Source organism: Panthera onca, chromosome B3 (assembly GCF_046562875.1).
Source record: "Panthera onca isolate mPanOnc1 chromosome B3, mPanOnc1 haplotype 2, whole genome shotgun sequence".
Taxonomy (NCBI): Eukaryota; Metazoa; Chordata; class Mammalia; order Carnivora; family Felidae; genus Panthera; species Panthera onca.
Genome location: NC_138344.1, coordinates 64129529 through 64153023, shown reverse-complemented (window position 1 = coordinate 64153023; position 23495 = coordinate 64129529). Strand labels below are relative to the sequence as shown.

Here is a 23495-nt window from a genome sequence, read left to right as displayed (position 1 = left end):
GTTTGATTAGGCTGATTGAGACTGTTTAGTTCATTCCACACCCTGGGGTAGGTCTGCAAGCTATGATATGACCCCGTGAGGACACATCCAATTCCAGAGATCAGTGGTGAGGTCTTTTGGCTGTTTTCAGGGCTAGACGCAAGGGAAGTAAACAGGCGACCTGGTATCAACATTACCGATGCCCAGTGGGCCTTGGTTAGTTCTAACTTATAAAGCACAATCAGAAGCACATCAGAAATCAATGTGGGGTGTGCCAGAGGACCATGATCAAAGGTAATTGATCTGGGCCACAGGGAGCTTCCTACTGTTAACTAGCAAAGCTTTCTTCTCAATCGGGCTTGCACAGCCGTATGCTGAGGTGGTATTTTACCCCTGAAGCAGAGATGAGGGCCTTTCAAACTCTCCAAAATAAGGATGTCAGCTCTCCTGGGGTCTTCACAGGCTCTCCTCATTAATGGTGTTTGTCTATGGTGATGTGCAGGCAGTCTTCTTCCCCTCTGCCCCTGGTATGGTAGGAAGTGTTCACTGGGGTCTATCACTTCCCAGGCGTGATGAAGGGACACCAAAAGTTCAATCCCATGGATGACCCTGGTCTACTTTGTTTAAACTGGGGCATTTTATCCATGATATTAAAACACTTCTCATTCCCTTTCTCACCACCCAATTCTTGGCTTTTTACCACTAACAACACTTCTGCCAGGGAGAGAACTCACAGGGGGATTGATTGAACGCTAGTTATTTTATAGCATTTCAGCAACTCTGGTAAAACAATCGGAACAAACTCAAAAGAATGATTAAAAAACAAAATATGTGGGTGGTCTTATTTATCTCCCTACCCTTGCCCTAGGAGTCATCACAGGGGAGCCCTGGCCTCTGAGTTATTAGACATTTTGTCCCTCAGATCTTGTTCCTCACATTTTAGAGCACACACAACCACAGAGGAACCCAAAGGATTAGACCAGAGGTGAACCAGAAGTTAGTCATCTGCTGCTGCCTTCAAAAGTCTTGCTCTGCCTTCTAGCAAACCCTGCCATGGGGCCACGGATTGTTAAAAGGAGACCTCCCCTCTCTTAAAGTTCCTACAGAATGAACTTCTACAGTTTTCTCATCACCTGTTTGGGTGCTGCCGTTGTCTTTCTTTAAAATAACTTTTTCTATCTTAATTGAGGTACAGTGAAAGGCACATATCTTAATGTACAGTTTGACATCTTCTGACAAATACATACATCCATGTAACCCAGACTCCTCTCAACACTTAGCATATTTCTATGACTCAGTAAATTCCCTAATCTTCCCAGTCAGCTCCTCCAACTCGACCCACCATGAAGCCACTATTGTAATTTTTTCATATCACAGATTTAGTTTTGCCTATTTTAGAACTTCACATGATTGGAATCATACAGTATGTATTTTTGTGTGTAACAAAGCAAAATGTTTTAGAGGTTAACCCATGTTAACTGTATCAGTGGTCCATTCCTTTTTATTGCTGGGTGGGTATGTTATTCTATAAATAACATTCTTCTTATTCTTTTTGATGTTCAGTGGCATTTGGGTTGCTTTCAGCATGGGATTTTTGGGTCTACAGCTGCTATGGTCCCTCTTACACAAGTCATATTGCGGATACATGTTCTCATTCCTCTTGCGTAAACACCTAGGAGTGGAAGTGATGGGCCATCGGGTAGATGTATACTTAACTTTATAAAAAACTGAACAGTTTTTAAAGTGATCAGATCATTTCACAACACCATCTGTAATGTTTAAGAGTTCCAGATGCTCCGCCTCCTCACCTATTGCTGTTGTCAGTCTTCAGTGTTAGCCTTTCTAGTGGGCGCCTGGTGGTATCTCAGATTATAATTCACATTTTCCAGTAATGTTGAGGATTTTTCATGTGTTTATTTGCATTTATGTATCTTCCTTTGTGAAGCTGGAGTTCAACTATTTTTCCATGCAATTACATTGGTCTTTACTATTCGGTTGCTGCAGTTCTTTATATATAGATTTTGAATAAAGGTTCTTGAAAGGTATGTAATGCCAAGCATTTTCCCCCATTCTGTGGCTTGGCCATTTACTTATTTAATGGTATCCTTTGATGAGCAGAATTTTTTTATTTTTATGAAGTCCAACTTACAAAATATATCATTAATGGCAAGTCCTTTGCATTATGTCTAAAAATACCTGCCCCAAGTTTGCAAAAATATTCCTCTAAATTTCTTTCTAGAAACTTTATTGTTTTAACTTTATATTCAAGTCCCAGACTCATCTCAAATTATTTTTTGTATATGGTATGAAATATAGGTAATGGTTTGTTTGTTTTCATGGATATCACTTGTTCTGTCACCATTTGTTGACATTCCTTTTTCCGTTGACTTGCTTTGGTACATTGCCCATGTATGTGGATTTATTTCTGGATTCATTATTCTGTTCCACTGATATATTTTTCTTCACAGTCTTGATTGTTGTAGCTTTACAGTTAATCTTTAAATCAGGCACTGTAAAATTTCCAACTTTACTTTTCTTTTTCAGGTTGTTTTGGCTGTCCCAGGTCCCTTCATCTCCATATCAGCTCTAGTTGTGTCACCTGAAACTCTAGTTTTTGTTCCATTTTTTTCCCCAGTCTTTTCTGAGATACTGACTTGCCTTCAAATTCACAGATCTTCCATTTCTCAGTATCCAATGGAGTATATTAAGCCCATCTGGTGAATTTTTCCTTTTGGTGTATTTTTCACTTCTAGAATTTCCACTTGATTCCTTTTATTGTTTCCATTTCTCTATTGAGGTTGCCCATCTGTTCACCTTATTTTTAAAGATTTTATTTTTAAGTAATCTCTACCCAAAGTGGGGCTCAAACCCACAACCTCAAGATCAAGAGTATACACTCCACCAACTGAGCCAGCCAGGCACCCCACTCCCCATTCATCTTATTTTAAATCCTTCAACATCTTTATAATAGTTGTCTTAAATTCCTTATATACTAATTCCAACATCTGCATCAACTCAGTTCATTTCTATTAACCTTCTTTCTTCTGGTCATGGGTCATATTTTCCTGCAGTTTGATGTTACATGCTGGACACAGTGGACACAATTCTGAGAATTTGGATCACATTTCTTTGCAGAGGCAGTTAATTTATGGGAACCTCAAACTGATCCCGTCAAGGCTTAGATTTAGGCTTTATTAGGATGGGTCAAGACTAGCTCTTATTCTAGGGCTAGAGTACCTCAACGCCTATGTTGCAATCTTTTTTATGTTTCAACTGAATGCCCAAAGTGTTCTCTCTCTCCATTCTGGCCAGTTGTAACTGCAGTATTTCTCAGGCGATGAAACTTCTTCTGTCTCACAGACCTCCTTAACTATTTGGTGTCATGGATTCCCACCATGTTTAGTATTTGGCCTAAGACTAAAGGAGATCCCTTCTCCCTAGTACCCAACTCCACCAATGCCAGCCATCCCAGAAGCCCTGAATATAAACTCTGTTTCTTCTGTCAGGTAAGACACTGCTATCTGGGCCCTAGTTCCCTATACCACAATTTGTAAAGTGCCCCAAAGCAGAGAGCCAAGATGAATTTTGGGTTTACCTTGTGTCTTTTGATTTCATCCACAATTACAACTCTGTCCTGTCATTCAATACCTGAAAATACCTGCTTCACATATTTTGTCCAGTTACATAGTTGTTTACAGAAGGAAAATAATTCTAGTACCCAATATTTAATTACAGCCAAACCTGGAAGTTCTTATTTTGATGTTTAATACCTTTACGAACGGGAAGCTTCAGTTGTTTGCTGAAATTTAAATCCATTTATTCTTCATCCTCTTGGAGGTAAAGAATTCATACCAACTCTTCTTTGCTTAACACTATCAGGGCATACGTATGCCCAACACTGTTAAGTCAAAGAAGAAAGAAAAAGCCACTTATTTGTCTTCTTTTCAGGTGCTGCCATCTTATATTCTCATAGATTCTATTTCTATATCATTTCTTAACTGTTTATCTCCTCTATCTTGTCTCTAACATTCCATTCCTATCTTAAGACCCAGAGACTAAACCTGAATTTAATAACACTTTGTACTCTAGTGTTTGGTCAGGTCTTGGTGCAATAGACAGATATTGTTTTGTATGCCCAGAACATCAGCCTTCCTTTGGGAAACATTACTTCCCCAACTTCACTCATGTGGTTCTAGAGAGAAAGGCTCCATTCTTAAATGACTCCACCCTTGTGACCACAGATCACTGGTTCAAGTAGCAGCCTCAATTGGAACCAATCAAGTTCTTCCCTGGCAATTTTTTCGTTGAAGTTGAGGGGGGAAAAATTAAATCTCTAATGGTAAGAGATGCAAGATTTGCAGATGTTAGTGCCATACTTCCTGTCCATGAAGGAAACAAATCTTCACTGAAAGAGAATGATTAACTGCCAAACAGAAGCAAGCCAGTGAGAGAAGAGAAAGAGAACAGATAGAAGAAGGGGAACAGTAAGGGCAGAGAAAGAGACAGAGACATGTTAGTGTCTCCTGATAATGTTCTAGTCCCTAATTTCAGATGTTCCCAAGGCCTCCACAGGCATCCTATAGGCATCCTAAGGCATCTTCTCGTGCCTTAGTTATATGAAATACTTACATTCCTTTTAATAAATTCCATAGGATAGTTCATGTTAGATTTCTGTCATTGTTCTAATAGTTTGAGAAATGAGAGAATTGCTTTATTTACTGAACAACTTATTTGCTGAACTATTAATGTAGCTCAAGTTCATGTAAAATTTTAAAATATGTATAGCACTATTTCCTAGGCTCATGCTTGTCTATCATTATAACATCCTGGTTATTTCTTTGACAAAGCCATTCCAGCCACATATCTCCATCTTAAATCTCCAAAATGTGGTTTTGGATCCTTTGGCAGTTTGTATTAATCTGAGAGACTGATTCACTAACATTCGAGTCCATGGCAATAATGATTACTACTATTTTTGAGTATCTACTGTGTAATGGCATTTTGATAATATTTTCCATAAATGCTTTATTTATAATAAGAGACCATATTTAATTTTCACCCAAACTAAAACCTTTCATATTTTTCACCCTTACCATCTATCTTGCAGATGAGAAAATGACAGTAAAACAGCCTGTCACAGGCCAGCCTCTGGTGAGTGGTAGAGTCAGGACAGATCCCAAAGACCATGGTGCTATGTGGTCTCCCATGGGTCCCTCTGCAGTCTGCTCACTACCTTGCTGAAATCAGGCTGTGCCAAAGCCATGGCATTTTCCAGATCAAAACTGGCTGTGTGAGGGGTGAGGTGCGGTGGGGAGAGACTACAACATTCTCTCACTTCACTCCAACTCCCACCTGTGATGATGGGGTTGAAGATCAAAGTGTTCGGTTTTATTTTTTGTCTTTCTGGATACAAGAAATTCAACATCTCTATGCTGAATAGAGAACAGGCTGCATGTGATGGGGAAAATCGAGTACGGGACATGAATAAATAATTTCAGTGATATGGAAACAAAGTACCCCATTTTTATTCTTTACTCTCTGCTTCCCTCCTTAACACAAACCTGGTACTCTAGCTCATCATCCAAGAAAGTTAGAACAATACATTCCTTTGAATTTTCTTTAGTTCTTAATCATCTACTTTTCTTAGGTTTGAGAACACTTTTCAAGATCTTATGGAAAGTTATATTTATTTCTAAGATTTTATTTTTTTTAAGTAATCTCTACACCCAATGCTAAGCTTGAACTCACAACCTCAAGAGTTGCATGATCTACCGACTGGCACTCCAAGATCTTATGGAAAATTATAAGCGTTTACCACAATGGACAAAACAATGTGGAGAACCTCTACGGGTTTGGCCAGCTTCAACAACTATCAACACATGGCCAATTTTGGTCCATGTGTACCCCACTCACTTCTCTGTCTCATATTAGTTTAAAACAAATCCCAAATGCGATATTTCAACAGTAACTATTTCAGTATAGACTTTTAAGAATAAGGACTCTTAAGAAAAAATGCATTAACATGCCTAAAACAAAATGAATAGTAATTCCCTAACATGAGAATTATCCAGTCAGCATACAAATTTCCAAATACAAATAATCATATACTAACATAATTACCAGTGTATGTGTGTATGTATATGCACATTCACACATGCACACAATTTTTAGAAAAAATATTCATACACTATGACTGGGTGAAATGTCCCTTAAGTCTCTCTCAATCCAGAGAGTTCTTCTCTAGCTTTCTTGCAATTTTGAGGGCACAGTTTCTTAGTTAACTAAAGCTAAGTCCATCTCAGGTAGATATTGGTGGTTTCAGACCAGGTAAGGGGACTCAAAGCCACTGGGGACAGAGAGGGTTGGGGAACCATGGGTATAGTAAGTGTAGGGAGTTTTCCTTTGGGGCTTGAAGCAGGACCAAACAGGTGAAGCCCAGAGTCAGGTGCTGAGACCAAGTACTCAGCTTACCCTTGGCATTAACTGAAGGGCCCGGCAGCCAGCAGCATGAGTACCACAACTAAGTTCTGGGAGATAGCACATAGAAGCTGGAGGGACTCACTGTGTGACCTGAACTACCTGGGAGTAGAGGTAAATGGTAAACCCACCAAGGCAGGTTTGGATGGAGTAAATCTGGAACCCATGATGCTAATGAACTGGGGAGTAAGAGGGCAAGGGAGCACGAAAACCCCCCTATATACCTGGCATTAAATAACTGGAGGTAAAACTGACCAAAATGATTAACTGCTCATCAGATTTAAGAACTTTCTGTAGACTGTACTGAAGTCTAACACAACAGACTCATAAATGCTAATTCTGGAATATTTCTTGGCCTCCTAAATGCTGTGGGTGCCCTCTTAAAACTTAGAAAAATGAGTCCTGGATGGTGGTTCAGAGTGATCAGTGAAGGGAAGCCAGACATGGCTACCTTTTCTCCTCCACCCCGGAAATTCCCAGATGACTTCATCTCTGAGCGCTTGACTACTCTGGTTAGCCCATTCTCTCCTTCACTATGAAACTGGCAATCTCTGCTTCTCCCTCCACCCATCAAGAACAGTGCCTCGGGGCGCCTGGGTGGCGCAGTCGGTTAAGCGTCCGACTTCAGCCAGGTCACGATCTCGCGGTCCGTGAGTTCGAGCCCCGCGTCGGGCTCTGGGCTGATGGCTCGGAGCCTGGAGCCTGTTTCCGATTCTGTGACTCCCTCTCTCTCTGCCCCTCCCCCGTTCATGCTCTGTCTCTCTCTGTCCCAAAAATAAATAAAAAAAAAAAAAAAAAAAAAAAAAAGAACAGTGCCTCAATCATCAGTTGATGGACATTTAGGCTCTTTCCATAATTTGGTTATTGTTGAAAGTGATGCTATAAACATTGGGGTACAAGTGCCCCTATGCATCAGCACTTCTGTATCCCTTGGGTAAATTCAGTGATTGTGGTTTATATACACAATGGAATACTACTTGGCAATGAGAAAGAATGAAATATAGCCTTTTGTAGCAACGTGGATGGAACTGGAGAGTGTTATGCTAAGTGAAATAAGTCATACAGAGAAAGACAGATACCATATGTTTTCACTCTTATGTGGATCCTGAGAAACTTAACAGAAGGCTATGGGGGAGGGGAAGGAAAAAAAAAAAAGTTAGACAGGGAGAGCCAAACCATAAGAGACTCTTAAAAACTGAGAATAAACTGCGGGTTGATGGGGTTGGGAGGGAGGGAGGGAAGGGTGGGTGATGGACATTGAAGAGGGTACCTGTTGGGATGAGCACTGGGTGTTGTATGGAAACCAATTTGACAATAAATTTCATTAAAGAAAAAAAAAAAGGATAGTGCCTCAAGTCCTCACTTTTTTTGTCCACTTCAATTAATCATTGGTATCCCTCCAATCCAAACTCCATCCTGGCAGTATCTTCTGCTTCAAGATTTTGGAAAGAACCTCAGCAAGGCCCTTGACCACTCTCTGGAAAAAACCAAAGTACTCAACGTGGCCTATGCCACACCACTGCCCAGCACCTCTCTTACTCTGCAGAAGAATCACAGATGTACCAAACTGTGGCATCTTTGTGTTTCTGCTATGTATCTTTCCCAGTGGCTACTTCTTAAGATTCTCTCAGAAAGTTAATAAAGACAGGAGATTTTTTTCATTGTTTCTGAAAGCAAAGCTTCTCTTCAACAAAAGCCATCTGACTTTCTCTGTGCATTAAAAACAAAACAAACCTTCACATCTAGAATTTTAAGCTAATGGAAGCATTTTTTTGTTTCCTTGATTTATCATAACTCTAATCAGTCATGCTTATAGCACTTAGCATTAGAAAGAAATGAGTAGCTACTTTTCTTGATCCTTGTTAGGCTCATTTTACTTGCCAAACAACCTTCAACTTTATGTCCCACATTTGAAGAGATTATGGCAAAACTTTAAAAAAAAATCAATTTGATGATTGAGTAGCAACTTTGTATGCTAGCATACCTCTTTACCAATACTAATATTGGTTTTAAGATAACAATTGTTTAAAATGTGAATTATGGAAAACATAGAGTTAATAACAGTAAGTCTACCAGAGAAAAGTCAATAAGACTACAGTACATGTAAACATGAACGGAAGAGAATCGAGGGAGATATACCAAACAACGTTCATAGTGCTTATCTTGCTCTTGGTGGTAGAAAGGAGGACTGCAATTTTGTTCTTTTTGCTCATCTGTATTTTCTAAATTTTCTGTAGTGAACACAATTTTTAAAGTTATTAAAATGTGAAAATTAAATATGAGAGCTAAGTGTCAGTTAGATCTTTGTAAATACAAGAACTTATAAAAGGGTGGGGATTAAGTGATAATATGTATCTATAACATATTAATACGAACACCATATTGTTCACAGTAAATACTCAAGTTAACTACTACTAAAATAGTTTAAAAGTCTATATAAGTGGTAAATTTTATGCTATGTACATTTTATGATAGTAAAAACATGTAAGAATATAGACTCACTCTATATTAATAATTTAGGAAAAAATGGATTTAAATTTGGTTGGTTATCTAAGTCTCCACCCTAAGGGTACTGGCTTCAAATAGAACAAAGTATTTTCTTTAAACATAGAAATAACTTGTAAAGAACTTTCTTCAAATTCACATTCAATATCATGATCAAGAAGACCTTATGATACCTTCTCCCAGACACTGTCACTTTCAGAAGTCACTTCAATGCCATCATGGCGAGGGGAAACTGAGGCCCTGAGTGACAAAGTGACTGTCCAGACTCTCTGGTTTTAAGTCAATGAGTCTCAGAAACAAAACTGGAGGCTTTTCTTCAGCAAAAACCTACTGACAAGCTTTCACTGATCATTCACAAGAGTGGGTTACAGAACTGTATCATACAATAGATTTATTCAAACTTTGATTAAAATGACAATGGAGCATTCGCTGTATCTGTGTAAAAAGGATATTTTTAAAGAAAATTCTGAGTTAATAAAGCAAAAGATTTTAAACATGTGGTGCAATTTAACTACATAAAAATGTAAAATTTTTAGACATTAATATCCCAAAACCAACGTAAAATATGAAAATAGGATTGGGGTGGGAGGGATGCCTATAGAAAATGGTATTCAAAGAGCTTTTCATTTAAAAAGCTTTTGCAGGGGTGCCTGGGTGGCTCAGTCGGTTGGGCGTCCGACTTCGGCTCAGGTCATGATCTCACGGTCCGTGAGTTCGAGCCCCGCGTCAGGCTCTGTGCTGACAGTTCAGAGCCCGGAGCCTGTTTCGGATTCTGTGTCTCCCTCTCTCTCTGACCCTCCCCCATTCAAGCTCTGTCTCTCTCTGTCTCAAAAATAAATAAACGTTAAAAAAAATGTTTAAAAAAATAAATAAAAAGCTTTTGCAAACCTCTAATAATAAGAACATTAAACAGAGAGTGATAAAGGGTTATGAATAGTTCACAAAACTGGAAATATAGTTGGAAAAGAAACTTATGAAAACATATTCAACAAAAGCTTGGAATTATTTATATATATATAATAAATACCGATCTACCTATCTATCCAACTACCAATAGCACCTGTTACCATGTAGTGGGAAATGGAGGCAAACAAGTACATAGATGGACTCAGAAACAGAGCATATAACACGTGGAGAACGGAGGTCACAAAACTGAGGTCTGGCTGGTCAGAAATGAGAGACAGCTGAATCATGGGGAATGTTTAGAGGAGGTAAACCAAAAAGGCAAAAATGAAAACAAACAGTTTCAACTTCTGAGTGAGACAGTTTTAGTTTTAAGTTCCACTGTCACTTTAAGAAAAGTTTTCAACTTCAGCCACATTTGATTTTCTTATCTCTAAGCTGAGGTGAACTGTTCCTTTTCTTTGAAGAGCACATGGAGTTGTTGTATATGACTGTTACATGAAGGAAGCCAAAGGATGACAAAATATTTCTCCTAATTAGGGGATACAAAATAACATTTCTGGTTTTACCACAGACACCTCGCTATGTAAGTAAACCCTGCAGCTGGGAGTAAGTGCTACGCTCAGAAACCGTTAACAGTGGCCTTTCCAGGGACAGGGTTCAACAGAAAGCCCTGATTAGTAACTAGTGTATGTGAAGCCCTGATTAATAGACAAACATTTATTCCATGGTATAAACACCCCAAACCCAGGCCAATTTCAAGCAATCAGCATGACTTCACGGATCAGGGGGTGGGGAGGAGAGGCATATACTACAGCATACCACCGTGTAGCATTCATACCGTGTGGGGACCACAGGCATAACCTCGGGAGAATAGTGATTAATAGTAAAATGTGGTCATGCATTAGGAAATGATGAGTTTTGAGGGTTCTTACCTTCATTTAAAAAAAATATTTATTTTTGAGAGAGAGAACGAGAGAGAGACGGAGAATGAGCAGGGAAGGGGCAGACAGAGACACAGACAGACAGACCCCCCCCCCCCCCCCACACACACACAGAAACTGAAGCAGGCTCCAGGCTCTGAGCAGACAGCACAGAGCCTGACATGGGGCTTGAACTCACAAACCGTAAGATCATGACCCGAGCGGAAGCCAGAGGCTTAACCAACTGAGCCACCCAGGAGCCCCTTCATTTTTTAAAATGTTTATTTATTTTTGAGAGAGAGAGAGAGAGAGAGTGAGTGAGTGTGCAGGGGAGAGGAAGAGAGAGAGGGAGACAGAGAATCCCAAGCAGGCTCTGTGCTGTTAGCACAGAGCCGGACTTGGGGCTTGAGTTCACAAACCGTGAGATGATGACCTGAGCTGAAACTGAGAGGCAGATGCTCAACTGAGGCCACCCAGGAGTCCCTTCATTTTTTAAAATGTTTATTTATTTTTGAAAGAGAGAGGAGAGAGGAGAGAGGAGAGAGGAGAGAGGAGAGAGGAGAGAGGGGAGAGGGGAGAGGGAGAGGGAGAGGGAGAGGGAGAGGGAGAGGGAGAGGGAGAGGGAGAGGGAGAGGGAGAGGGAGAGGGAGAGGGAGAGAGAGCGAGCAGGGGAGAGGCAGAGAGAAAGGGAGACAGAGAATCCCAATTCTCTGGGATTGAGGGACAGAGAATCCCTGATTCTGACAGAGAATCAGGCTCTGTGCTGTTAGCACAGAGCCTGACTTGGGGCTCGAGCTCACAAACCGTGAGACCATGACCCGAGCTGAAACTGAGTCAGACGCTCAACTGAGGCCACCCAGGTGCCCCTCTTACCTTCATTTTTAATATATAATTTCAGGTTTTTAATGGTGGTTGTGTCTAACAACTGGCTTGAAAACTCCTGAAAATCTAATACTGCTTTTGCAGATTAAGAGCTTCAGCACTGTAACGGCACTAAACCGAGTATGGTGCTGGTGAAGCCAGCCTTGCTTGGGCTCTTCGTTTTCCCCTGTTGTCTCCCTCTCTAGGACAACCCCAGCTAGGTGGTAGCCCAAACTACCTGCAGAACAAGCCACCAAATCCAGCAGCTGTAACTGCGCCAGCAGAAGAGGGTCGGTCCCACCACCAGGAGGAGGGCCTGGGGCAGGACCCGCACTTCAGACCACCTCCAGTGGCCTCCGCCCAATCACTGCTGTTTCGGTCAACTACTGATTACAGTGCTTTTGCTTTCACATCCTTTCCTGATGTGTTTCCATCACAGACTCAACAACCTTCATGTCAACAAGTGGCCTTAAAACATCTGTTGGCAAAGCAGCACTTTTGGAGAAGTACTTAGATGAAGCACCTCTCCCGTTTCCCAGCATAGCCACGCTCTGTCCTATGGGGGACAAGCATACAACGGGGTCCAGTGCCCTAAGCACTCCAGTAAACTGGTCTGAGCATGGCTTAAAGGCAGAAATGCAGGCGAGGAATGCTGCCTTTGAGTGCAAAGAACCAAACTGTAGTTGTAAGGAACACCCACGCTGTCTATTTCCACGGCCAAACCGCTGACAGGCAGGAAGTTTGGAAGGAAGTTGGCACAGTTGAGAAGGGATAGCAAGTGTGCTGTAGGACAGTATTTCTCACAATCAGTTCGTGGGTCACCTCCATCAAAACCACAGCGACTGCTGGCTGAATGAAAATCTCTGGAGTTGACCCTCAGGAATCTAAATGCACACACCCCACCCCTGATGATTACTGTTCATGTTCAAGTTGGAGAACCTCTGGTAGAGTAGAAAGAACAAGAGCGTCGGGGACAAGATGACCACAGTTCAGATCCCAGTGGCTCTCCAACTAATGAACTGGGCCAAGTTCCCCAGGTTATGTGACACCCCGAGCTCCCACTCCCTATTAATTAGGATTGTTGTAAAGATTGATGGGCCCAGTTCAGGTAAACGCACAGTACCCTACAGCCCATAAGAAGTAAGTGTTCAACCAACGTCAGTCCACTGTCTGTCTATGTCTCCCAGTGGTAACCCTCATCTCTCTGGACAGAGGAAAGCTTGCCGTCAACACCACCAGGCAGGAGAGACAGATTCGAGTGACAGGGGTTTCCTATCTCCTTCTTTCTTGAGCCTGGCAGTCACTGTACCTCACACCCATGAGAGGCAGACACGCCAGGCTGGGCACTGGGTGATGCCAGCCTGTCGAAGATGCAGCAAAGGTACTGCTTGGAATAAATAGCATCTGGATCACAGGATGTGAATTTGCTCCAGAGGGCTAATGACAGGCACGCCCTGGAGCTGTTCTGATGCCTAGAAGCCTTAGAACATGCGTGTCCCAAGGACCATCCTTTGTATGTGACACCCAAGCACCTGGGGGTTCCACTGAGGAGGCTACTGGGTCACCTTGGGTCTTCTTCACAAAGGACCTGTGTTCAACAATGGACAAGGCTTTCAGTCCCTTCTTGACACTACACTTGGCTTTGTTCCTTGGAGTTGCCCGTCCTTGGGTCTGAGTGCCCTTCGATATCATGGCCCTTGGCTTCTGGTCTTGTGTTCCTGTTGCCTCTGGACACCTCACTGTGGTGCACAGACTGTAACCTGCAGAGTGGTAAGAAATCCCTAGCCTTCCCTTTGCCACAGAGGGAACTGTGTGTGGTCCCAAAAAGTGTGTGTTTGCCTTCTTTGGCTCCAATTTTTAAAAGTGGGTGTAATGTTTTGCCCTTAACAAGCTGAGGTCTATAAAATACGTCTAACATCTAAGTGTTCCGTGCTGCAGAAAATATACCTATTAGTTTGGGAGGCCTTTGTATAGCATTAGCACAATACCTATGGGAAATTTTAATTAACACTTTGCTCAAGATAGTATTTCAGGCAGACATATATATGTGGGGTCCAATGAACAGTCCTCATATTGAATGAGTTTAACTTCTAATCTGGGGGAGACCAGGCCTGCAGAAGGTGGGCACAGGGTTCAGGTATGTCCCGTGTGGCATGCAGGTATCCCATGCACGAAGAGGGGCCTTCCTGGGAGAGGGGTCTGAGTGAGCCCCAGCTCAGGTTGCAAGGGACTGCTGGGGACAGAGGAAAAAGCACTCGAGCATGTTTTCTCTCTAGACTGAGGGCACGAGGCAAATTGCGTCAATTCTCAGAGGCCCAATTTATTTTCTCATTTGTCCAGGGGAGACAATACCACCTGACCCTCCAATTTCAGAGCTGTTTTGAGTTTAAAAGAAAACCAATACATATGGAGCTCCAATAAAAAATAAACAACGCTCTATAAATATAAAGGTATCAGCTAAGCTGCGTTTCCCTTCACACTGACAGGTACGACAGAGACACTGAATGTCCGCCTACACCCCACCTGGGAGCAGGAGGGTTCCTTGCTGAGGGTCCCTTTCTGGGACACGTTCACAGCTTTCTTTCTGATGCTGCTGAAAGTTGTCTGGCATTCAGAAGGGAACAAGGGAAGTTTTGTGAATTTGGACATGAGAAGCCTTCCGTTTGGCCCCAAATGCTGGCAGCCCTCTTAAAAAGTGAAAACATTAAAAACCAGATGATCTCATAGGTCTTTTCTACCCCTGAAACAGATGGTGTGATTCACATACATTTGACATAAATGTACCAGGTTGTGATGATTTGCCTCATTATGCTCAGCTGAAGAGTGGATTAACGGGCAATAATTTGCTGAGAATGTAAAGCATGACCTCCAATTAAAACAGAAGGTGGGAGTGGGTTGTCTCATGGTTAAAGCAATGAACTATGACTCAAGGCTCTGAGTTTCTAATCACAGATCTGTAACCCTGTATGTGACAATAGGAGGCTTGCTGTGAGACCTTCAAGACTACCCTTAATATGTATGTGCTGGTCACCCATCCTTAAAAGCACTGTCATAAGTCCTCTCTCTGAGAACAGTGTGGGTGGTAATTAATGGTTAATAACACTAAAGAGAGAGGCATCAGTAAAGATGCTAAATCCAAATGTCTATGATACCTCAGCGAGTATTCAGGCTATTACCTAGAGATGCTAGAAATATGCAAGTTCCACAGTTTCCAGAAGGTCTCTCTGTTGCTTTCCCCCTTCAAGTCAACCATCTACCCCATCCAGCACTGCGCAACAGACTTTCTGCCATACATGATGGAAATATTTTGTTTATTCTGTTCAGCAGCAGCTACCACTTGCAGATACTGAGCACTTGAAATATGCCGGGTGAGGCTTAGGAACTACATTTTACATTTACTTTAATTTTAATTAGTTGAAATGTATATGTAAATAGCCAGATCTGGCTAATAGAAACCATACTGCACCATACTGCTTTAGCTAATTCAAACCTCCTCAAAGCATCTGCATGAAGGTGCAGCTGAAAAGGTAGTAGAAATTAACTAATTAGTCTTTATGCTCAAAACAGGTGTTTTTTCCTTTTTTTTTCTCCCCCCAAGTTGGTGGGAGAGTGGCTGCAACCAGAGTCTGAAGTGCAAGATTACCAAAACCAAACCAATAATAAAAGTCTCCCCACATGTCTGTACCATTTCCCTCTCTTTTCACAGGCATTAAAATAAGACATCTCAACTCATTAACAAAAAACTAAGCTAGACTGCTTTCTTCTAAAGCAAAACTTTCCGATACAAACATGGGAAAATAACTAGTAAGAAGAGGTTCAAGAGAAACAGAAGGCTCACTCTACTATTTTCGGATCACCTCTGAGGAGACCTCCAGAAGCACCGGCAGGCACTCTGCCACGGATTATTCTTTGTCAAGAGCTGCTCATGATCCCCAGCTCTGCTCACCTCTGTTGTTCGAACTCCGCTCCCCTCCCTTCCCCGGCGACACATGGCCACGATACCCCATGAGTGAAAATCACGTGCTGTCTCTCACTCCCTCCAGACATAGCATGTCTTTTCTTTTCCACCTCTCTCATATAAATTCTGTGGCAGGAAACCGTGCATGCATACTATGCAAAACTTTGAGATCTTACCCACCTTTCCCCTGCAATCCCATGGCCAAAGAGGAGTTTGAACAGTGGCTGTTCTCCCTAATCCATCCTTACCCTTGAAATGAACTTTCTCAAAACTCCACATGTATAAAGAATTTATTCTTCCTACATGCCTTGGATTATTTCCCTGCCTTGTGTATCTACCTTTTTTCCCTTGAAAGGTGCATTTCTCAGGTATTCTAAGCTCTGATACTGAAACAGGGGTCTGATCACAATAATTCTCCTTGTGCACTGCCTAGCCTGTGTCTGTGGCCATTAGGGGCTTAATCAGTGCTTCCTCAGGGTGGATAAGACTCTTGGACTCTATGGGATTTTTAAAGCTTTTGGGTTTTAGGGCACTTTTTTCAGTTCAACATATTCCAGAAAACAATACATCTTTTGCCTCTGTAGGATTTGTTGAGGGGAGTGGATTAGGCTTGGTTCTTTTGGGGAAGGACTTCAGAACTGGTCATCTATTTCTCAGGTAGATGTCATGATTATTGGAAGGTTAGGAAAACAGCTTTGACCTCAGCCAGCAGTTGCCTGATTGGCACAAGAGGAAGAAAGTTAGTGATAAATACATTCCCGGTCCCCATTTTCTCAAAAGTGAAATGGAAAAAGAATAAACATCCTTATTCCTGAAACAGCAACAGTGCCCTGCAAAAAGACTGGTATGTAGGACTACCAAGACTGCGTGAGGATCTTTGTAGCTCATTCCAGTTGGGAGCCAGTTGAAAGTAAGACCCAGGAAGAACAATGGCTCCTCATAGCCACCTGCCTGCTAGTCTCCTGACTTCTAGGTTCACCTCCTTGCTCGTGTATTTTCTAAGATTATTTTAAAACAGACAATCATTCATTCCATTCATTCAGTTAATTTTTCTTAACTGAAAAATTAGAGTGTAAATACATACAAATTTAATTAAAATTTGAGGCTCACCTAGTAATAATAAAAGTGCTCCCTCTTTTCCAAGTTAAAAAGCCTACAACAATATTGCAGTGTTCTCAAAGTGAGTATGTGGGTCAGCTACATCAGCATCACCTGGGAACTTGTTAGAAATGTAAATCCTTGCGCCCCACCCCAGATCCACCAGAGGAGAAACTCTGGGGGCAGGGCCCAGCAATCTGTGTTCATAAAAAAGATAACCTCCGTGTGATTCTGCACCAACATGTGAGAACTGCTGCTTTAAACCAATGTGGAAATCATAAGAACTACTCAATTTTGTACTTGTAGTGTACTAAACAAGTATCCCTAAGATGTCAAATCTTTCCCGATTCCATAAATAAGGTCTGGCCCAATGGTAAACATGTCCAGCCAAGAATCCCTAGTTCTGAATTCTAACTGATTTGCGTGTTGTGCTGCCTGGGATCGGGTCGAGCCTCCCCTACATCCCCCAGGAGGCTCCACGAGGGTCTAAGATGGGCAGGCACTTCTGAGCTGAGCCACCTGTGCTCATCTGCTTCCTGGTGGGAGACGCAGGGGCTCAAAGGGGGCACAGAGGGGGGAGCAGTGATGCTGGAAATCTATGAATTTTCCATCGATCTTAATAATTCCTTTTTTGAGGGGAACCAATATATAGTATTTTTCAATCACTATTTCACAAATCACAATCCAAAAAAAGACAGTGCTTATAAGATTTTTTTTAAAAAATGGGCATCTTTGCAGATAACCGCTCGTGAGCTGCATGAAACCGTGCACCCTTCAGGCTGAGAATGGTGATGACAGAGGGCAGCATTCTAGAGAAGTCACGGTCCATGTGTGTGTCTGCTTACCCCCCGCCCAGATCCCTGACCCCCAATCACAAATACTTCCTAACCAGTATCTTCCAGTCACAGACATTCTGGCTTTAAATCCTGTCCTTTCCTAGTCCCTCACAACTACCCTCCAATTGTAAGGGGGATTATTACACTCTATCATCCACATGATCCAAAGGCTTTCAAATTTCTGTTTGATAACAGTGTTTGCTCACGTAACCTTGTATTTGTGTGCCCTACGAACACAAGGGCAGACGAATGTCAAAGCACCAGAGGCACAGTAGCATTTTATGAGATTTCTCATCACAGGAACAACCTCCATCCTAAGAGAAATGGAAATGCAAACTCTCCTCCGTAACTTTTCTCACTTGAAATCACGCCTCTCATCACGACCTATTACACCCACACAGTCATGTGCCATAGGCACTGCACACGGTCTCCAACATTTCAAAGGCTCAAAAGATATTTTTAAAGCCAAAATACAATCTAGGTTGCTATTCCACAAAGCAACTTTTTAAGGAAGAACAAAGTAATAGATTTTTATGCATGTGGGTAGTTAGCGAACTCACCAAAAGACTGAATGCAGCTGTCGATGAGATCGTCCAGGCTGGCTCCTTTGGCTAAATGTCCCAGAGACACCATCATGCGGAACTGGGTGATCTGGGCCAGGCTGGGATGAGAAGGGAAGGGGCTGCTGGCTGACTTTGCCTCTAGTTTTGCTTTAGTGGCAGCTCTGCAGCCATGAGAAGGTTTCCTGGGGAAAAAGGGGAGGCAGTGAGTGCAAGCCAAGCAGCCAGGGGACAGACAGACTGGCAGCTCCAAGCTCTGAAGGCAGATTGGGCAGGAAAGGAGTAGAGATAAGACAATTAATCCTGAGAGTTGGGCTGATAGAAGACATACCCCTCCCACTTGGCAAACGCACCAAACGGACTGGTTGGCTGTTAAAGAGACATCTCCCAAGCAAATAATAAGGTAAGATTTCAGGGCTGCAACGAGGGCTCTTCAGTCTGGGATTAGAATTGCTTTGGCTTGCTGGCTCTGGCTCCTGAACCAGAGAGGCACAGGCCAGGCCACGTAGGTAGTCCTTAGCTCCTACCAATATTTTAGCTGGAAGTCCACTGACTTGGGTCTGAAGCATTGTTTTATTTGGTCTCATCTTCAACTAAATTCATTCATCTTGAGTAATACCAGAGATGCTGCAGAAGGTCAGGTGGCCTCAAAAACACCTCTGAACTTTAGGGGAGAAGTCAAAGACTAAGGACCCATGTGCAAGGGAGAGGATTTACAGTGGAGGTGTTCAGATTTTCAGCTAATCTTGCCTTTCTCACAAATCTTGAAGATTCCGTTTTCCATTGTTGATAATACTGGCAATCATTATATGTCAGTTTTTACCACTAAATATTATCATTCCAACAAGTCCTTAATTGGGGAATACTGATTTAAAAAAAAAAAAAGCAGAGCTTATGTGAGCTTTATTTCAGAACTGAATGTAAAAGGAGAAGTCTGGATCTGGAAATGGCTTAGGAATCCAATAGGTCACCTATGTTCTCTCTCAATTAGCTTTTGTCTTTGGTCATGACCTCATCAGTACAGGTCAAGTTGTTTGCAAAATGATGAAGTATTTTACTTTCTTTCCTATTTAAACACACAGATGCATATCTATAATCTTTTCAGGTTTAACAGTGATGGGTGTCATTGCTGGTTAACTTCTTTGAACATATAATTAATTCTGTGGCTTTGGTTATTTCAGAGTTTACGACCGAAGAGGAGACAAAAAAATTTGTACCTCAAATCCATAACTTTAGCCACTCACTATATATTTTGATAAACACATAAGGGCATTAGTTAATAAGTACTTATTCTATTAGTAAGACACTGTGATAGGCCAGAGGGGAAGGGGACTGGAGTGAGACAGTCTATGTGAGGTACTCTGTAAACTGTAAGACATACTCCTTACATTAGTTATTGCTGCTGTTGTAGAAAGGTAAACTAGAAGTTCCTTAATTCAAAAGTCTAGTTGGAGAATCAGACCTACACCATGAAAAGACAGCTCTATAAATCTTAAGTGTCCTGTGGGTGTCAAGCCTAAGAAGCATGATGTTCTCAGAAGAGAGAGAACCAGTTCCAGGTGGAGTGTTGGGGGAAGCTGCTCCAGTAAGATATAATCTCATCCCCCAGAAGGGGCTGAAATGCTTTGATCAAAATGAAATGCTGGGGGCACACATGGATTCTCTGCTAAAAGAGAGTGTACTGAACTACGGGCCACCCAGTACACAGCCAGACTAGTGGAGGGAAGACCATGCCCTCTGATCTGTTTCAAACTAGCTCCATGGCGCTGGTCCGGCAGTGACCACTGGACTCTGCTTTTGGCCTGGGGTGGGCCCAGTGAAATTGCATCAACAACTGGCTACTCAGAATCTACTAACCCAAGGAAGTGATTTCTGAAAGATCAAGTTGGTGTTACAGGACTTAAGTTTCTGACCATTACTGATTTTTATCCAGGCCCTGTGATAACCCCAGGATCAGATCAGTATCTGAAATCAAGAGAAAGTAATAATGACCATAATGAACTTAGCACCTATGATATCACATGCACCATACTGGGAGGTTTAAATGATTTTTAAAGCCTACACCCCAGAAAGAGATCACCTCCATTACATGAAGTTGAAACTGAATCTAAAAGCTGCTAAATGACATAGCTACGGCTGTACAGCTCATATGTGCTAGATCTGGGATTTGTACCTGATGCCTCTCTGGCTTTATTTGATAAATATTTACTGTGCTTGGGACCATACAACTTTCACTACATTAGAATTAGAAGGAGACTGCCACAGAGAGGCTGAAAAGTTTAAGACTCAAAAATCATCCAAAAGCATAGCTGATAACATAAAGTCTCCACCTCATACCCTCCTGTGGGCCCCTTGAACAGTCTTCAGAGCTGGGCAGGCTCTTGATGGTCACGTTCCAAACTTTCATATACATATGTGGAGGTCCAGGCTCAGAAAGGCAATGCCACTGGAGCAGAGGCTGGTAGAAGCTGGGCCTCCTCCGCCCCACGCTTGGTTCCCCGGCCAGGCTCCCTTCCCCTCCTAGAAGTACAGACAACTCTCTAAACCTGGTGCTCGTTGTCCAGTGTTGGAAACACTTCTGCCTCCGTTGCTGCCTTTCCACCATGAAGACCCCCCACCAAGGCAAAGGCAGGAAAGATGAAAATGAAGTCCTTCTCAAGAGAAGTCTTTTTCTCTTAGGCCTTCCAAAGAGAGGCGGCCACTGGACTCAACCGCAGGCCACAGGCCCTATCTCCATATACGGCTCTTTCCCCTGGGGCTGCGAGGTGTTAATCTCTGTCTCTCAACTGTGGGATCCAGGAAACATTCCATTTTCTCTCTCGGTTGGTGGCATCGACCACTGAGGACTCTGAAAAGTGCGCTGGCTCTAATTCTGGTAATGCTTCCTAATGTCAGCCGTAGGGGAAACCACTATGGCTCACAAGGTGATTCTTAGAGGCAGATGCTTTTATCAGAACTAAGAGGGAACTAAGGGTAGATCCACACAGAAAGAAAAAGAGTGTGAAGGGAGTATTTAGGGTAGGGGGAAGGGAAGGTGAGAAATGTAATCTGGGAGAATGGAGGCCAAAGAGACGCACAGTTTGGGCCCAAAACACCAGGGAGAAGAGATGCTACTAAAAACCACACTGCATCCCGAGAGGTCTGGGAAGATAGGGTTATCTGCGCCATAAAGTAGGAAACTTGGCTCTTTGGCTGCTCAGTCTCTTGACTGCTGCTTCCTGACAAACCTTCAAACCACTCGGTCTTCTGGTGAAAGGCCTACAGATAAGGATGTAGAAAATGTTTCATTATAGGTAGATCTAAGAGTATTTAAAAAATCATAGAAAGAATACTCTAAGTCTCCAAAGGCATATTTTTAAAGGACTGGAGCCAAATGTTCCCATGTAAATTAAAACATAAAATAAAAAAATAAGGCCAAAGAGAAACACATTAACTTGAAGGGGTTTTCTGAGACTATGAGTGGCCAAGGCTGCATGGAATTTGCCTCAGGAAGCAAGGAGGCGGTGGAAACTCTGACCTGGCTCAGGTGAAATCCTCTCCAGCACAGGTGCCTCAGCAGAGGGCACACACTTTCAGGTTGAACTTTTTAGGAAAACTAGCCAAGAAGAGTGAGTTAAGCGATGAAACGGAGGAATGAGAACACAGACTTCCACAACTTTCTCTGCAGCAGAAGATGGCTTTGCTTGGCTTCTGGTTAGGATTCTTTCCAGTCCTGTCCTCTCCCTCAGCCCTCTAATGTATACTCAATTTAACTTACAGACACCCCTCCCCTCAATCTAGGGAAGGTGCAGGGCTGCACCCCGGGGCAAACACCGTCAGGGTGCCCGACTGCAGAAAGGGCCAAGAACCTTCGGCTCCAAAAAAGTCCAGCAGAGCAAAGCTTCCTGCCTCTCGCGGGCATGTCTTTGCGAGCCGGTCACACTCGAGTCCACGTGGAGGAAGTTGGGAAGAGCGCACTGACGTGCTGTGCCCAGGCCCTCCCTGCTCTAAGGGGGCACACTCAAAGTTGCCTGCAACCCACCCCCCCCCCCCCAGGCCTCTTTCCCCTGCCAAAAGACTTTGCACTACCACACTAACTTCATCTTCGAGACGCTCCTAACACATCTCTCTAGAATCGCAGTGGGGGTGGAGGGGCGCATAGTTTCCACCCAGAAGGCTGTATGTTTCAGGGACCGCCACTCGCTCCCTGCAAACGGCCGCTGGCCTTTCCGGGCCCTGCCCCGGATCCGCAGGGCAGGGAGAGGCCGGCAGGTGGCGCTGCCGGAGCCCCGGGACCGCAGCAGGTGCGGGTGGTACGGAAAGTCCGCGAGTGGGAGAGACCCAGGTGCCGGACGCCGGGGAGCCGGGACGGGGTGGGGAGGGCCGTCGGTGCAACTCCGGAGCTCGTGGCGCGCACGACCCAGCTCCCCGCCCCTCTTGCCCGGTCGCCCGCTTCCCCGGACTTGAGCCGAGACCCTGGCCTGCTGCCGCCCGGACCCCGGGTCAGCAACTTCCCGTAGAAGGAGGCACCCATGTCGCCCGCCCCACTCACCCCCGTCCCCTGAGAGGGCTCGCGGGGTCACCCGCCCCAAGGAAGGAAGACGGCGCCGCCGAGGCCCCGGGCCCCTACTCACCTCGGAGCCTCTCTCGCCTTGCCCAGGGTGCCCATGGCCGCGGCCGGCGCTCCCGCGGCCGCCTCACCTAGCGCGGCGGGACGGGCTCCGCGGGGCGCGGCGCATCGCCACCGCCGCCGCCGCCTGCCGGGCCCCTCCGCCCCCGGCCGCCCACACGCCGCTCTCGCAGCCGGCGAGCCCGCCCGAGGCGCACCCGCAGGCACAAAGTTTCTGTGAGCGCGCCCTCTCGCCCTCACGCGCGCGCGCACTCTCTCGCCCGCACCAACCACCTGACACGCGCTGATGCTATCGGTGTAGGAAATGTGTGGCGCTCTCGGGCTGCTCTCCGAAGCCCGCCCCCATCCAGCGCGAGCGCCCCGCGGCGCAGCCCGCCGCTCCCCGCCCCCGGGTCAAGTCTGAAGGGGAGCCGAGGGCTGGGGAAGCTGCGGGGGCACCGCGGGGGAGGTGCGAGCCCGGCGGCGCGCTGGGGTCCCCGCCCCCGCATTCCAGTCCGGCCTCGCGGAGGACCCCGGGGCCCTTCGCAGGCCCCCTTGTACGTGTCAGAGGGCAGCCGGGGCGGGGTAAGGAACTAACGCTCAGGTGTGGATCTGCCTTAGCCCGCTCCTCCTGGGCCTTCTTGGTAGCAATTTGCGGGACTTTGGCCGGAGATTGGCGCCCTGCACTCCCGCGGGAGGCGGCGGGAGCGGAGGTGCGCTCCAGAAGTGTGATCCGTATTTGGCGGGAGACGGCTGGCCGCCTGGCGACTGTGGGTGTGGGAGATGCGGGGAGGGGGGGCGGTGGAG

General features: G+C 44.3%; 1 protein-coding gene across 2 annotated transcripts in view; it reads right to left on the bottom strand.

Annotated features, from left to right (window-relative positions):
- The window catches only part of RASGRP1 (RAS guanyl releasing protein 1), a 78343-nt gene extending 55399 nt beyond the window's left edge, over nt 1–22944 (bottom strand). The window contains exons 1-2 of one of the 2 annotated variants that reach the window (XM_081795885.1): nt 22714–22944; nt 18101–18285 (exon numbers count right to left, since the gene is read on the bottom strand). In XM_081795885.1, coding sequence (XP_081652011.1) covers nt 18101–18285; nt 22714–22748 — 220 coding nt within the window. In that variant the 5' untranslated portion in view covers nt 22749–22944. Of the gene's footprint in view, nt 1–18100; nt 18286–20437; nt 20645–22713 lie in introns of those variants that run through there. The other variant, XM_060618985.3, reaches the window with a different exon arrangement.
- Between the last annotated feature and the right edge of the window lie 551 nt (nt 22945–23495).